This window comes from Ahaetulla prasina, chromosome 4 (assembly GCF_028640845.1).
Source record: "Ahaetulla prasina isolate Xishuangbanna chromosome 4, ASM2864084v1, whole genome shotgun sequence".
In the NCBI taxonomy this organism is placed as follows: domain Eukaryota; kingdom Metazoa; phylum Chordata; class Lepidosauria; order Squamata; family Colubridae; genus Ahaetulla; species Ahaetulla prasina.
Genome location: NC_080542.1, coordinates 71012016 through 71027381, shown reverse-complemented (window position 1 = coordinate 71027381; position 15366 = coordinate 71012016). Strand labels below are relative to the sequence as shown.

The following is a 15366-nucleotide window of genomic DNA, read 5'->3' as shown; positions in this document are numbered from 1 at the left end:
GCAAAATATTAATTGTCCACATGTGTATAGTAGTTTTTTATTTTCAGGAAAAAAGGAAAATAAACAAATCAATTGAAACCAGTAAAAAAGCACATAATATAGTTTTCTCAGTATTCATTGAGTGTAGTAATAAAGTATCATATTTCTTTTTAAAGTGATTTTAGGTTGTAATTTACTTGCAAGTATATATTTGTTTTCGTTGTTTTTTTAAGAAAAACATCAGAGGTTTCCAGGCATATATATCCCCTCTCCCAACATCTGAATCACCTCGAAAGTTAACTCAGTTCCTGGATTAAAAACATCCAATTTAAGGACAATTCATATTTCCTAAATGGACTACCTATTACTAAAAATAGTAGATGGTGTTATTGTTCCATGAACTCGGGAACTGCTGAAGCTAAGCAATGTTTTCATGGACTATTGAAGCAGCATGTTTTTAATATATAGCTTGTTTTCAGCGGCTTGAAGGAGGAGAATGGCATCTGCTATTTGTATCAATAGCAATTGATTCGTGAGTCCTGACTTAAATACAAATTCAAATTAAAGATAAATATAGGAAATGAGCTTTCCTAATAAAAGATTCCTATTCCTAATGAAATAACTGCTTATATATCAATTACTTAATTTGAGAAAATGATGGTATTGATCAGAATTCTACATTCTCAACAAAGCTTGCCTTATTGAAGTCTTCAGAAGTTGCTCTCATTTCCTTCCATGTCTTGTTCAACAACTGGATGCAAATACAGAAGAACTCTTCAAATGATCTGTCATGTGTGAAGAACATTGGGTGGAAATCACTGCCGGTCTCACTGGCTAAATATAAATAAAGAAAAAAAGAATAAATACACTTTTTGTTCTAAATGATGACCATTAGAATCATTACGAATTTTTTTCCAGATTGCCCTTCATCCACGTTAGTTAAGTGATATTATTTATTAAATGTCCCATATACTCCATTACTGTCACTGAAGCAGTAGGTATGAGCTTAAATGGACTCCAGAGGATGGTAGAGGATTTATTTTTATTTTATTTATTTATTTGTCACAACAGTATATATAAGCATAAGCATGAAATAACTATATGATATATAAGCATAAATATATTCATAAGTATGTAATAACTATATGAAATTGGATACAATCAAAGGGAACATTAGGACAGGAACAGTAGGCACGTTGGTGTGCTTATGCACACCCCTTACAGACGATTACACCCCTTACAGAGGATGGGAAGGCCTGGAGGAACATTGTCCATGGGGTCGCGATGGGTTGGACACGACTTCACAACTAACAACAACATACTTTATTAAATACATTAAACTATAAACATATTAAAAATCCAGGAAAGGCAATGGCAAAGCACTTTTATATAATTATCAATGTATCATATATATACAGACACACACACACACACACACACACACACACACACACACACACCTATAAAATCATCAGAAGCTGAAATTTTATCAGCTTTTATTACTTGATAATTACTTGATATTGACAGAATGCAATACAGATTGAAGAATACCTAATACAGATAGTCCTTGCTTAACAATTGGTCAAAGTTATGAAAGACCCCTGTGTTCCCAAAAGATACTTATGATCTGATTTTGAGTTCTGATAATTGCTTTCCCTTATGGTCACACATGATTGTGTTTTGGGTACTTAGAAACTGGTTTGCATTTATGGCTGTTTACACTATCCCGTGGCCAAATAACCAAGATTTTAAACATTTTTTTGCTGGTTTCTGGCATTTATTTTCAGTTTCGGGGGGGGGCAGCCTATTGGATTAAATTAATTTCTTTAATGACATCTCTGTTTGCTTACCAATTCACACACACACACACACACACACACACACACACACACACACACGATCATAAAACTGGGCATAGTCACATGGTGATTCAACAACTACCACAACTTATGACCCTATTTCCAGACTCAAATATGATTGCAAATTGAAGATTAACTGTAATTAATTGGTGAGAATTATGGAAAATCTTAAGGATGACTGCAATTATACAATGCACTAGATATTATATGGCCCCCAAACTGGGATACTGTCAAAATTATTTAAGAGATATTTTTATTCAAAACACTCTGATCTATAGCTATATGATCTTCTCTTTCCGATTCTTCTACAGTTTTTAATTTAGATTCTCCTTCAGAAAAAGTCAATAAATCAGCATGCATCAACCAAGTTTGTGTGATTATCATTTCTCCTGTAAACAAATGTCACTTGCACTGACAACTATTAAGAAATTTTGGAAGTCAATTTTACTTTAGAACATAGAATAACAGAGTTGGAAGGGACCTTGGAGGTCTTCTAGTACAGGGGTTGGCAACCTTAAACACTCAAAGAGCCACAAAGGTCCTAACTGGAAGCTCCGCCCATTCAATTCTGGAGCTGACCGGAAGTCTGTTTCCCCACCATAAAGTCTCCTCCTAGGGCGGCGTCCTTTTTCCTCTGCCAGCCGGAAGTCCATTTCCCCCACCATAAAGTCTCCTAGCGCGGCATCCTTTTTCCTCTACCTGTCATAACCAAAAGCCCTATCAATTGTGGAGCCGACCGGTGACAGGGAGCCGTAGAAGAGGGATGAAAGAACCACATGTGGTTCCAGAGCTGTGGGTTGCTGACCCCTGTTCTAGTCCAAATCTCTGCTCAACCAATTCTAACCCTAACCTCAAATGCTGATTACAGTGAATTGAGCTGGCAGTATGGAATAAGGATTAGTCAACATAGAATAACAGAATTGGAAGGGACCTTGGAGGTCTTCTAGTCCAACCCTCTGCTCAACCAACCCAAATCCTTTATATCTATTCCAAACAAATGGCATGCCTAACAAAATTATTTTGATAATCTATATTATTTTAACTTTGCCATATCATACTTGTCTAAGCTCAATTAACAAAAACTGGATAAGAATAATTTTGTTTTTACCAATGAGAAAACTGATTTTGAGTTGGATTTCAATAGTAATATTGAACATGTGATTGCCAAGAAGTTATAAATTACTGCTGAAAATATGGAAGATGGAAGATGGACATGTTAATGATTGTATGAAACAAAAAAAAAACACACAGATTACAACATGATTCTTAATCAATGAGAGAGTGTGTGAAGTAAATTACTGAAATGTATACTGAACTATAACGAAGAGAATTTTTAGAGGACAATATACTGTTGGCATTTAACCTGATAAATTATCAAAAATGCATAAGGGTATGTCAAATATATGTTGGAAATGTAAGCAATCTGAAGGTACTTTTTATAACCTCTGGTGAACATGTATGAAAGCTAAGTCTTATTGGAATCAGATATATATTTTTAACTTAGCAAATTCTTAAATGAATGTAAACTGAAGTCAGAGGCTTTTCTTTTAGGTTTGATGGACAAACAGATGAAAAAAAACCCATGAAACTTTGTTATTTTATATGACAAAAGTATTAAGGCTTTTCTGAATGTAGAGTTGCAATGACTCACATGTATAGTACCCACAATGGATGTATGGATGTGAAATTAATAGAATTGCCAGAGATAGTGAAACTGACAGGATTTCCTTCAAAATAACTCCTGATTATATGTTTCAGAAGACCACACAATAAAACAGACTGAGAAATGCACCAATTAAGACTGCAACTAAAAACCCCAAGATTTGGGAAAGAGAATCATTCTAAAAATCCATTAGCATTGGATTTCTCTGAATGCACCGTATATCTTTATCTTATGTATTATAAATTGATTTCTGATGCATTTAACTTATGGCATTATCTTTTGTTACTACTTTCAGCAATATTAATCTGCATTTCTTACTTTATTTAAAATGAACAGATTTTAAATTATATAAACCCCATTGAGATAGTCTGTAGTCAAACACAACCCCCACGGATTTGCTCTCTCACACACAATCTGCTTTAAAAGGTAAATATTATATATAAAGTAAATGTTACAGGCAATACTTTAATGCTTATTAAATCTAAGAGAGGCCAAATCAGGAAGACTGATCAGAAAGTGACTCCCTGATAACTAAGAACAGGTCCACCTCAAATTTCATTTAGAATTAGAGGGGTGACAGAGAAAGAAAAGAAAAGCTTTTAAGTTAAATAGGCTTACTCTGATAATTACACAGCTAATCAATTTAGGCCCCGGAACAGAGGCAATGAAACAACAGCAAAAAAACCCTCCCCCATGTTGCTGCTTCTGAACTAAAGCAATTGAGCAGGGAAGCAATTGAGCAGGGAAGTTTAACTCACAGAATCATCTATTGTAATGTCCTTCCTGTTAAAGACTACTTCAGCTTCAATTGCAATAATACTAGAGCAACCAATGTTATGTTTCGCCACCCTGATCGCCACTAGGTAGGTCTGAATATATGACCTCACTAGTGTTTGGTCTAGTTCGGAGCGGCTGGACCTCCAGGCGCTCTCTAGGCTTCTTTTCCGGCGCTTCATCTCTCTCAGCTCCTCGTTATACCAAGGAGCTGGTCGAGTTCGTCGCCGGGTCAGAAGCCGCAAAGGCACGACGCGGTCTAAACTTAATGTCAACCGCTTTAATCTAGATTGCAGAAAATATGACTTCTGTAACAGAATCATCAGTGCTTGGAATACTTTACCTGACTCTGTCGTTTGAGACCTCGACAAACCAGGATACCACCATTCTCTTTAATCTCTGATGACTTTCTCACATAATCAGCTTCTTGCACTGCGAGATGCCCCCCTCTCGCGGGTATGGCCCTCCTCTTTATCGAGGGCCTACCTCGATGACGGATTTTGGAATCCCGAGAGGTGGCATGCTTCTAAGAGAGGGTTAAGGAGGTTTTTAAATTCATGTTTTTGTAAACTTTTAGCCAATTCAAATAAGGGGTTAGGGGGTGGGGTGGGGTGGGGGCATGCCCACAGGGGATTAGGCTAGTCCCTTCTAAGGTTCACGATCTGGAGGTTTGTAAATTGGAGGTCTTAGAGGAGGTTAAGGCTCGACCATGTATGGGTACTTCCATCTGCACGGTTCAAGGGAGGGGCAGGTATGGCGGAAGCAGGGGCTCGTATCAGGTTCGGGGAGTGCGTCCTCGCTGTTTAAAAGTGATACCGCACTCCGGGCCCCTAGGCTTCACTCAGGTCCCGAGTGGTTATATTCCCCGGAACCTGGACCTTCGGCTGATGTTATGTAATGCCAGGTCCGTCATGAATAAGGCCCCCCTCATATTCGATCTTATTCAAGAGGGGGGAGCGGACCTAATGGGCATTACGGAGACCTGGCTGGGCACGGAGGGGGGGGTTCCCCTCATTGAGATGTGCCCACCGGGTTTTCGTGCATTTCATCAGTCGAGGGCCCAGGGTAGGGGTGGGGGAGTAGCGGTTGTTATTAACGAGAGTCTGGCTCCGAGGGAGGTCGCTGTCCCGCAGATAAACGGGAGGGAGGTCGCTGTCCCACAGATAAACGGTTGTGAAACCCTCTTCGTGAGGTGGGGCCAGGGGGTGCAGGTGGGCTTGCTGATCACGTACCTGGCTCCTTGCTACGTGACGGCAGCCCTGCCCGAGCTGCTGGAGATGATAGCCGGGACGGCGGTTGAGACCCCCAGGCTTATGGTCATGGGGGATTTCAACTTGCCGTCAGCGGGCGACTCGTCAATGGCAGCTCGGGAGTTCATGGCTTCCATGACGGCCTTGGACCTGACCCAGGTAGTTGCGGTCCCCACCCACGTCGGGGGTAACACACTGGACTTGATTTTTGTCTCGGGACAGTGGCTAAATGATCTGGAGTTAGGGGAATTAATATCTCAACCCTTGTCATGGTCTGATCATTTACTCCTTCAGCTAGACTTTCGGACCGCTGCACCTCACCGCAGGGAGACGGAACCGGTTCAATGGTTCTGCCCCAGGCGCCTGATGGACCCTGAGAGGTTTCTGACGGAGCTTGGGCCATTCCCGAGGGAGTTAGCCCACGGCTCGGCTGAGGAGCTGGCGGCCGCCTGGGATGAGGCGGCCGCTGGCGCCTTAGACCGCGTCGTGCCTTTGCGGCTTCTGACCCGGCGACGAACTCGACCAGCTCCTTGGTATAACGAGGAGCTGAGAGAGATGAAGCGCCGGAAAAGAAGCCTAGAGAGCGCCTGGAGGTCCAGCCGCTCCGAACTAGACCAAACACTAGTGAGGTCATATATTCAGACCTACCTAGTGGCGATCAGGGTGGCGAAACATAACTATTTCTCCGCACTCATCGCATCGGCAGATAATCGCCCAGCCACTCCTGCTCAGGCAGGAGGCTCGGGAGGACCCCTTACAGGGACGTGCTGAGGATTTTGTGCAGTATCTGTCTGATAAAATCGCTCAGATTCGGGACGGCTTGGACACTGATTGGATAGATTCAGGTGGGATGGCGGAGACGAGTCTTGAGAATGTTATCTGGGCTGAGTTTGATCCTGTGACTCCTGAGGACATGGACAGGTTGTTGGGTAGGTTGAATTCCACTACATGTTTATTGGACCCGTGCCCCTCCTGGATGGTGCTGGCCACCCGGGAGGTTACACGAGGCTGGCTCCAGGAAGTTACCAACGCTTCTTTGTTGGAGGGTGCTTTCCCTGCCGCTTTGAAAGAGGCGGTGGTGAGGCCCTCCTTAAGAAGCCCTCCTGGACCCGGCTGTTTTAGGGAACTATCGATCAGTGTCCAACCTTCGCTTTTTAGCGAAGGTTGTTGAGAGTGTGGTGGCATATCAGCTTCCTCAGCACCTGGAGGAATCTGTCTATCTGGACCCGTTCCAGTCCGGTTTCAGGCCCGGTTACAGCACCGAGACGGCTTTGGTCGCGTTGGTGGATGACCTCTGGAGAGCCCGGGACAGGGGTTGTTCCTCTGTCCTGGTTCTTTTAGATCTCTCAGCGGCTTTTGATACCATCGACCATGGTATCCTGCTGCGACGGTTGGGGGGATTGGGGTGGAGGCACCGCTTATCGGTGGTTCTCCTCCTATCTCTCTGACCGCTCGCAGACGGTGTTGGCAGGGGGCAGAGATCGCCCCAGGCGCCTCACTTGTGGGGTGCCTCAGGGGTCTGTTCTCTCGCCTCTCCTGTTCAACATCTACATGAAGCCACTGGGTGAGGTTATCCGTGGTTTCGGGGTGGATTATCATCTGTACGCTGATGATACGCAGCTGTACATTTCCACCCCGAGCCACCACAATTTATTTATTTATTTATTTATTATTTAAATTTGTATACCGCCCTTCTCCCGAAGGACTCAGGGCGGTTCACAGCCAAGTAAAATGCACAATACATACAATTAAAATACTAATAAAAAACTTATTTAAATTGGCCATAATTAAAATTTGGAAGTAAAACCCATTTAAAAACCCATAACTTAAAAAACTAACCCAGTCCAGCGCAGATAAATAAGTAAGTTTTGAGCTCATGCAAAGGTCTGGAGGTCCGGAAGTTGACGAAGTCCTGGGGAGTTCGCTCCAGAGGGCGGGGCCCCACAGGGAAGGCCCGTCCCCTGGGTGTCGCCAGACGACATTGTCGCGCCGACGGCACCCTGAGGAGTCCCTCTGTGAGAGCGCACGGTCGGTGAGAGGTATTTGGTAGCAGCAGGCGGTCCCGTAAGTAACCCGGCCCTATGCCATGGAGCGCTTAAAGGCGTTCACCAACACCTTGAAGCGCACCCGAAGGCCACAGGTAGCCAGTGCAGCCTGCGCAGGATAGGTGTCACTCGGGAGCCACGAGGGCTCCTCTATCACCCGCAAGAGCTGCATTCTGACCAACTGCAGCCTCCGGATGCCCTTCAGGGGAGCCCCATGTAGAGAGCATTGCAGTAGTCCAGACGAGACGTCACAAGGGCGTGAGTGACTGTGCACAAGGCATCCCGGTTCAGAAAGGCGAACTGGCGCACCAGGCGAACCTGGTGGAAAGCTCTCCTGGAGACGGCCAAATGATCTTCAAAAGACAGCCGTGCATCCAGGAGAACGCCCAAATTACGCACCCTCTCCATCGGGGCCAATGACTCGCTCCCGACAGTCAGCCGCGGACTCAGCTGACTGTACCGGGATGCCGGCATCCACAGCCACTCCGTCTTGGAGGGATTGAGCTTGAGCCTGTTTCTCCCCATCCAGACCCGTACGGCTTCCAAACACCGGGAGAGCGTCTCGATAGCTTCATTGGGGTGGCCCGTGTGGAAAAGTACAGCTGGGTGTCATCAGCGACAGCTGGTACCTCACACCAAAGCCACTGATGATCTCACCCAGCGGTTTACATAGATGTTGAACAGAAGGGCGAGAGAATGACCCCGCGGCACCCCACAAGTGAGGCGCGGGGCCGACCTCTGCCCCCCCGTCAACACCGTCTGCGACCGGTCGGAGAGATAGGAGGAGAACCACCGATAAACGGTGCCTCCCACTCCCAACCCCCCCAACCGGCGCAGCAGGATACCATGGTCGATGGTATCAAAAGCCGCTGAGAGGTCTAATAGGACCAGGGCAGAGGAATAACCCCATCCCTGGCCCTCCAGAGATCATCCACCAACGCGACCAAAGCCGCCTCAGTGCTGTAACCGGTCGGAAGCCGGACTGAACGGGTCCAGATAGACAGTTTCCTCCAGGTGCAGGGGAAACTGATATGCCACCATATTTCTACAACCTTCGCCGGCGAAGGTTGGAGACCGGACGATAATTACCTAAAACAGCCGGGTCCAGGAAGGCTTCTTGAGGAGGGCCTCACCACCGCCTCTTTCAAGGCGGCCGGAAAGACTCCTCCAACAAGGAAGCACTCGTAATCCCCTGGAGCCAGCCTCGTGTCACCTCCTGAGTGGCCAGCACCAGCCAGGAGGGGCACGGGTCCAGTAAACACGTGGTGGCATTCAATCTACCCAGCAATCTGTCCATGTCCTCGGAGTCACAGGGTCAAACTCATCCCACACAACATCACCAAGACCGCCTCAGATACCTCGTCCTGAATCGCCACAATTTTGGTCCAGACCGTCCCTAAGCTGAACGATTTTATCGATAGATAACCGTTAAACTCCTCAGCACGCCCTGCATCGGGTCATCCCGCTCCCCTGGTGAAGGAGGGAGCGGGTCACCAAACAGGGCAGCTGGGCGGTTATCTGTCGACGCAATGAGGGAGGAGGCGAGGAACGCCTCGCTTCCCTCAGTGCCACTAGGTAGGTCCTAGTATAGGATCTAACTAGTGTCCGATCAGCCTCTGAACGGCTGGACCTCCAGGAACTCTCTAGGCGCCTTCTCCGCGCTTTCATCTCCTCAGCCTCGGAGAACCAAGGAGCCGGTTGGGATCTGCGCCGGGTCAGAGGTCGCAAAGGCACGACACGGTCTAAAGCCCCAGCCGCAGCCCGCTCCCAGGCTGCAGCTAGTTCCTCTGCCGTGCCGTGAGCCAGACCTCAGGAAGTGGCCCAAGCTCCGTCCGAAACCTCTCTGGGTCCATCAGGCGCCTGGGACGGTACCACCGTAATGGTCCCGCCTCCCTGCGGTGTTGGGTAGCGGTCAGAAAGTCCAGGCGAAGGAGAGAGTGATCTGACCATGACAAAGGTTCAATGACTATTTCCTTTAAGTCCAGATCTCTCAACCACTGACCAGAGACAAAAATCAGGTCCAGTGTGCCTCCCCCGATGTGAGTGGGGCCATCCACTACTTGAGTCAGGTCCAAGGCCGTCATGGAGGCCAGGAACTCCCGAGCTACCGTCGATGACGAGCCGGCAGATGGCAAGTTAAAGTCCCCCATGACTAAAAGTCTGGGGGTCTCCACTGCCACCCCGGCAAGCACCTCCAGGAGCTCGGGCAGGGCAGCTGTCACGCAGCAAGGAGCCAGGTGCGCGACCAGCAAGCCCATCTGACATCTATGACCCCACCTCACAAAGAGGGATTCACACCCGGCAATCTGAGGTACAGTGGTCGTACAATGAAGCCGTTGAGGTGATGGGCCGGTGTCTTGAGGCCGTGCGGGTCTGGATGGGGAGGAACAGGCTCCAACTCAACCCTTCCAAGACAGAGTGGCTGTGGGTACCGGCGTCCCGGTACAGTCAGCTTACACCATCGCTGACTGTGGGGGAGGAAGTACTGACCCCCAGGGAGGGAGTGCGCAACTTAGGCGTCCTCCTGGACGATCGGCTGTCCTTAGAGAATCATTTGACAGCCGTCGCCAGGGGAGCATTTTATCAGGTCCACCTGATTCGCCAGTTGCGCCCCTTCCTTGACCGGGACGCCTTACGCACAGTCACTCATGCCCTTGTCACTTCCCGCCTGGACTATTGCAATGCTCTCTACATGGGGCTCCCCTTGAAGAGCACCCGGAGGCTCCAGTTAGTCCAGAATGCGGCCGCGCGGGTGATAGAGGGAGCACCGCGTTGCTCCCATATAACACCTATCCTGCGCGGCCTACACTGGCTACCGGTAGTGTTTCGGGTGCAATTCAAGGTCTTGGTTACCACCTTTAAAGCGCTCCATGGCTTAGGACCGGGATACCTTCGAGACCGCCTTCTGCCGCCAATTGCCTCCCAACGACCTGTGCGCTCCCACAGAGTGGGCCTCCTCAGGGTGCCGTCGACCAAACAATGTAGGTTGGCGGCCCCCAGGGGGAGGGCCTTCTCTGTGGCGGCACCAGCCCTGTGGAATGAGCTTCCTCCAGGATTACGACAACTACCCGACCTCCGGACCTTCAGACGTGAACTGAAGACTCTATTATTTCAGCGTGCGGGACTAGCCTAAGATAAAATGTTTTAGCATATTTTAATGGGGTTTTTATTGGTTTCTATTGTTTTAGTGATCAGGCCATGATAATATTTAGTTTTAACTGGGTCTTAATGTTTATTTATTATATTGTTTTAATATGCCTGTGAACCGCCCTGAGTCCTACGGGAGATGGTGCGGTATATAAGTTTGATTAATAAATAAATAAATAAATCTGTGGTCTCTTCCCATAATCCTAAAAGCTTTAACCAAAAACTTTCTACTATTGACCTCACCCCATTCCTAAGAGGACCATAAGGGCCGTGCATAAGAGCACAAACATGCCTACCGTTCCTGTCCTTTTCTTTTCTTTTCTTCTTCCTATATATATATATGCTTTTATCTCCTTATATTTACTCATATATGTGTTTATATATTATATAATCTTTTTGTATGATACCTACATATATTGTTATGACAAAATTAAATAAATAAAAAATAAATAAAATAAATAAAAGCCAGAGTGGGAAAGATACATAACAAAAGGCTCACCTTAGCAATCTTAATAAACACACTCAGAGGAGATGAATCCAAAGTCAGAGAAAGAACCCTTACAAACCCCAGTCACTGTGTCCTCCATTCCCACACTCTTTTCTTCCAAATCCAAGGGAAATGGATTTAAGATGGGGATCCAAGGGATTTAGCCAACTAATTTATACATATCACACAAACATAGCTTTGGCTGTCCCTATTAGAAAAAAAGAGTCCACTAGTAATGTGCTATGCTTCTGATCAAACTGACTCAAACTGACTCCACTACATCCTATGTTTATGATAATTACCTTCATTCATGGAAGTGCAAAGACACTTTTCTTTACTCAGCCCTAGAGCTAGACACAGCAGGAAGTCCAAGTCCTCTAACTCAGACTTCTCTGCTTCATTAAATACTTATTTTACTACCAGAGATTTGTACAATACTGCCAAAGTCTCAACCAAGGGCCTTTTCGGGCTTTCTGCTAAAACTACTACCCATATATTGTGCTCCATTTAAATGTCAACAGTACCTGATTTTTCATGAACTTAACTATATTCAGAACTCTCACTCACAATAAACTCTAGAGTTGACATCAGGGATGAAATTCAGCCAGTTCTATTCAGTTTGGGTAAACTGGTAGCGGCAGCTGTGGGAGGCTCCGCCAACCAGTGTGGACATCATGATGTCACTTTTTTGCAACATTTTAAACCCCTGCACATACGCAGACAATGGTGCACGTACATTTGCGAACCAGTAGGGAAGGTAAGTGATTTCACTCCTGGGTGAAATATCTCAGGGGCTGGTACAAAGAAAAGGGAGTAAAGCTATTCACCAAAGCATCTTAAGGCAGGACAAGAAACTAATCATGGAAAGAAACAACTTAGAACTAAGGAGAAATTTCCAGACAGTTAGAACAATTAATCAGTGGAACAACTTGCCTCCAGAAGTTGTGAATGCTCCAACACTGAAAGTTTTTAAGAAGAGATTGGATAACAATTTGTCTGAAGTGGTGTAGGGTATATTGCCTAAGCAGGGGGTTGGATTAGAAGATCTCCAAGGTACCTTCCAACTCTGTTATTCTATTCTAAAGATCCAAAGCACTCTTATTGTGACTCTCAGCAAGAAATGAATATTCCACTTCTCCTGGAACAAAACCCTAGCATGTGATCTTTTTTTTAATTGGGCTATTTGCATCTGGACAAATGACTAAAGTACAAAGGTCAGAAGAATCCAATTGCTCTTCAAAGACAGATTTCATCCATGAAGACAAAACAACTGTTACTCTTAAAGCCCTCTCCACCCCAAGATCAAAGTTTGATACAAAGGACCATTTTGGAATCTTTAGAGTTTATATATGTTGCAGACGTTTTACAAACTAGATCTTCAGTATCACCATCATTAATTATCTGGGAGAATTTTCATACTGCTTTGTCACAAGGCTCTCTTTTATTGATTTCACACCTATTTAAAAAACCCTAATATCCTCACTTCTCAGATCTCATATTGACAAACTTCCTGAGAGTGACCAATGATGGCTTTCCAGGCCCAGGCGCCATAGGGAGAGGGGCTGTTGCTGATGGTAGGGGAACCCATGTCCCAAGGCCGGTGGTCCGGGCTGGAGATGGCAATGGCCTTTTTTCTTGGGCTGCCCACGCTCTTCACTAAATTAGATCTCAGGGAGGCATATTACCAGATAAGGATACAGGCAGGGGATGAATGGAAAACAGTCTTTAATTGTCCCCTGGGTAGCTATCAGTTCAGAGTTATGCCCTTTGGCCTCAGGGGGCTCCAGCTGTGTTCATGCAGTTCATCAGCGAGGTGTTGCATGAACATTTATACAAAGGTGTGCTCATCTAAGTAGACAATACCTTGATATATACCAGGACCATGGAGGAACATGCCGCCCTAGTGTGTCAGGTCCTGAAAAAGCTACTTGAAAAAGCTACAATTATACATAAAATTATCAAAATGTGAGTTCCACCGATCACAGCTGGATTACCTTGGGTTCCGTATCTCACCTAAGGGTGTTGAAATAGATCCTGCGAAGGTAAAGGTGGTATTGGACTGGCAAGCCTCAAAAACTTGCAAACAGCTACAGAGTTTTTTTGGGTTCTCTAATTTCTATTGCCAGTTCTTCCCATCCTTTGCCCTGTATGCCCATAGGAACAGATAGCAATGGACTTCATTGTGGACCTACCGGACAGCCAGGGTAACAAAGTGATATGGACAGTGGTAGAACTATTTTCTAAACAGGCCCATTTTGTAGCATGTACCAGCCTCCCGTCTGCTAAATGATTGGCCAAACTGTTTATCATCCACATCTATCAGTTCCATGGTGTACCCAAACAGATAATATCAAACCCGGAGGGGTGTGTGTGTGTGCAGTTTACCGCTTGCTTCTGGTGGAATTTCATAAACATGATAGTCATCCCAAGGCCTTAATTCAGCCTTTCATCCTGCAACCAAGGGAGCTGCAGAAAGAGCCAATGCAATGGTGGAGCGGTATTTAAGGTGCTATGTTAAGTATCAGCAGACTGATTGGGCTGATCTATTCCTGTTCGCGGAGGTCGCATACAACAATTTATTTATTTTATTTATCAAACTTCTATACCGCCCTTCTCCCGAAGGACTCAGGGCGGTGTACAGCCTTCATTTAAAACAATTAATATACATATTAAAATAACCATTAAAAAGCTTATTCAATAAAAGGCCAAATTAAAACCGTCGATTGACCATAAAAATACCCAATAAAATTACCATTAAAAGTTTAAAATTTAAATTTAGAATTTAAAAAGACAGGCCAGTCCTGCTTGTATAAATAAATAAGTTTTCAGTTCCCGGCGGAAGGTCCGAAGGTCAGGCAATTGGCGTAAACCGGGGGGAAGTTCGTTCCAGAGAGTAGGTGCTCCCACAGAGAAGGACCTTCCCCTGGGGGCCGCCAGCCGACACTGCTTGGCGGACGGCACCCTGAGAAGACCCTCTCTGTGAGAGCGTACGGGTCGGTGGGAGGCATGTGGAAACAGCAGGCGGTCCCGTAAGTACCTGGGCCCTAAGCCATGGAGCGCTTTGAAGGTGGTAACCAAAACCTTGAAGCGCACCCGGAAGACCACAGGTAGCCAGTGCAGACTGCGCAGGAGTGGTGTTACCCGGGAGCAACGCGGTGCTCCCTCAATCACCCGCGCAGCTGCATTCTGGACTAACTGCAGTCTCCGGGTACACTTCAAAGGTAGCCCCATGTAGAGAGCATTGCAATAATCCAGTCGAGAAGTGACGAGAGCATGAGTGACCGTGCATAAGGCATCCCGGTCAAGAAAGGGGCGTAACTGGCGGACCAGGCGGACCTGGTAAAAAGCTCTCCTGGAGACGGCCATCAAGTGATCTTCAAACGACAGCCGTTCATCCAGGAGAACGCCCAAGTTGCGCACCCTTTCCGTTGGGGCCAGTGACTCGCCCCCAACAGTCAGCCGCGGTTGCAGCTGACTGTACCGGGATGCCAGCATCCACAGCCACTCCGTCTTGGATGGATTGAGTCTGAGTCTGTTTCTCCCCATCCAGACCCGTACGGCCTCCAAACAACGGGACAGCACTTCGACAGCTTCGCTGGGGTGGCCTGGGGTGGAAAAGTACAGCTGAGTATCATCAGCGTACAGATGATAACTCACCCCAAAGCCACTGATGACCTCGCCCAACGGCTTCATGTAGATGTTGAACAGGAGAGGCGAGAGAATCGACCCCTGCGGCACCCCACAAGTGAGGCGCCTTGCGGCCGATCTCTGCCCCCCTGTCAACACCATCTGCGACCGGTCGGAGAGGTAGGAGGAGAACCACCGATAAACGGTGCCTCCCACTCCCAACCCCTCCAACCGGCGCAGCAGGATACCATGGTCGATGGTATCAAAAGCCGATGAGAGATCCAACAGGACCAGGGCAGAGGAGCAACCCCTATCCCTGGCCCTCCAGAGGTCATCCACCAACGCGACCAAAGCTGTCTCCGTGCTATGCCCGGGCCGGAAGCCGGACTGGAACGGGTCTAGATAGACAGCTTCCTCCAGGTACTGAGGGAACTGCCGTGCCACCACACTCTCTACAACCTTCGCCACAAAGCGAAGGTTGGAGACTGGACGATAATTACCCAAAATAGCTGGGTCCAGGGAAGGCTTCTTGAGG

At 46.7% G+C, this 15366-nt stretch overlaps 1 protein-coding gene across 5 annotated transcripts in view; it reads right to left on the bottom strand.

The window, feature by feature from the left end:
• Positions 1 to 15366, bottom strand: part of ELMO1 (engulfment and cell motility 1) — a 499623-nt gene that overhangs the window by 106048 nt on the left and 378209 nt on the right. For all 5 annotated transcript variants that reach the window (XM_058179684.1, XM_058179685.1, XM_058179687.1 and 2 more), the window contains exon 16: positions 677 to 813. In XM_058179684.1, the coding sequence (XP_058035667.1) occupies positions 677 to 813 (137 nt within the window). The remainder of the gene's footprint in view (positions 1 to 676; positions 814 to 15366) is intronic.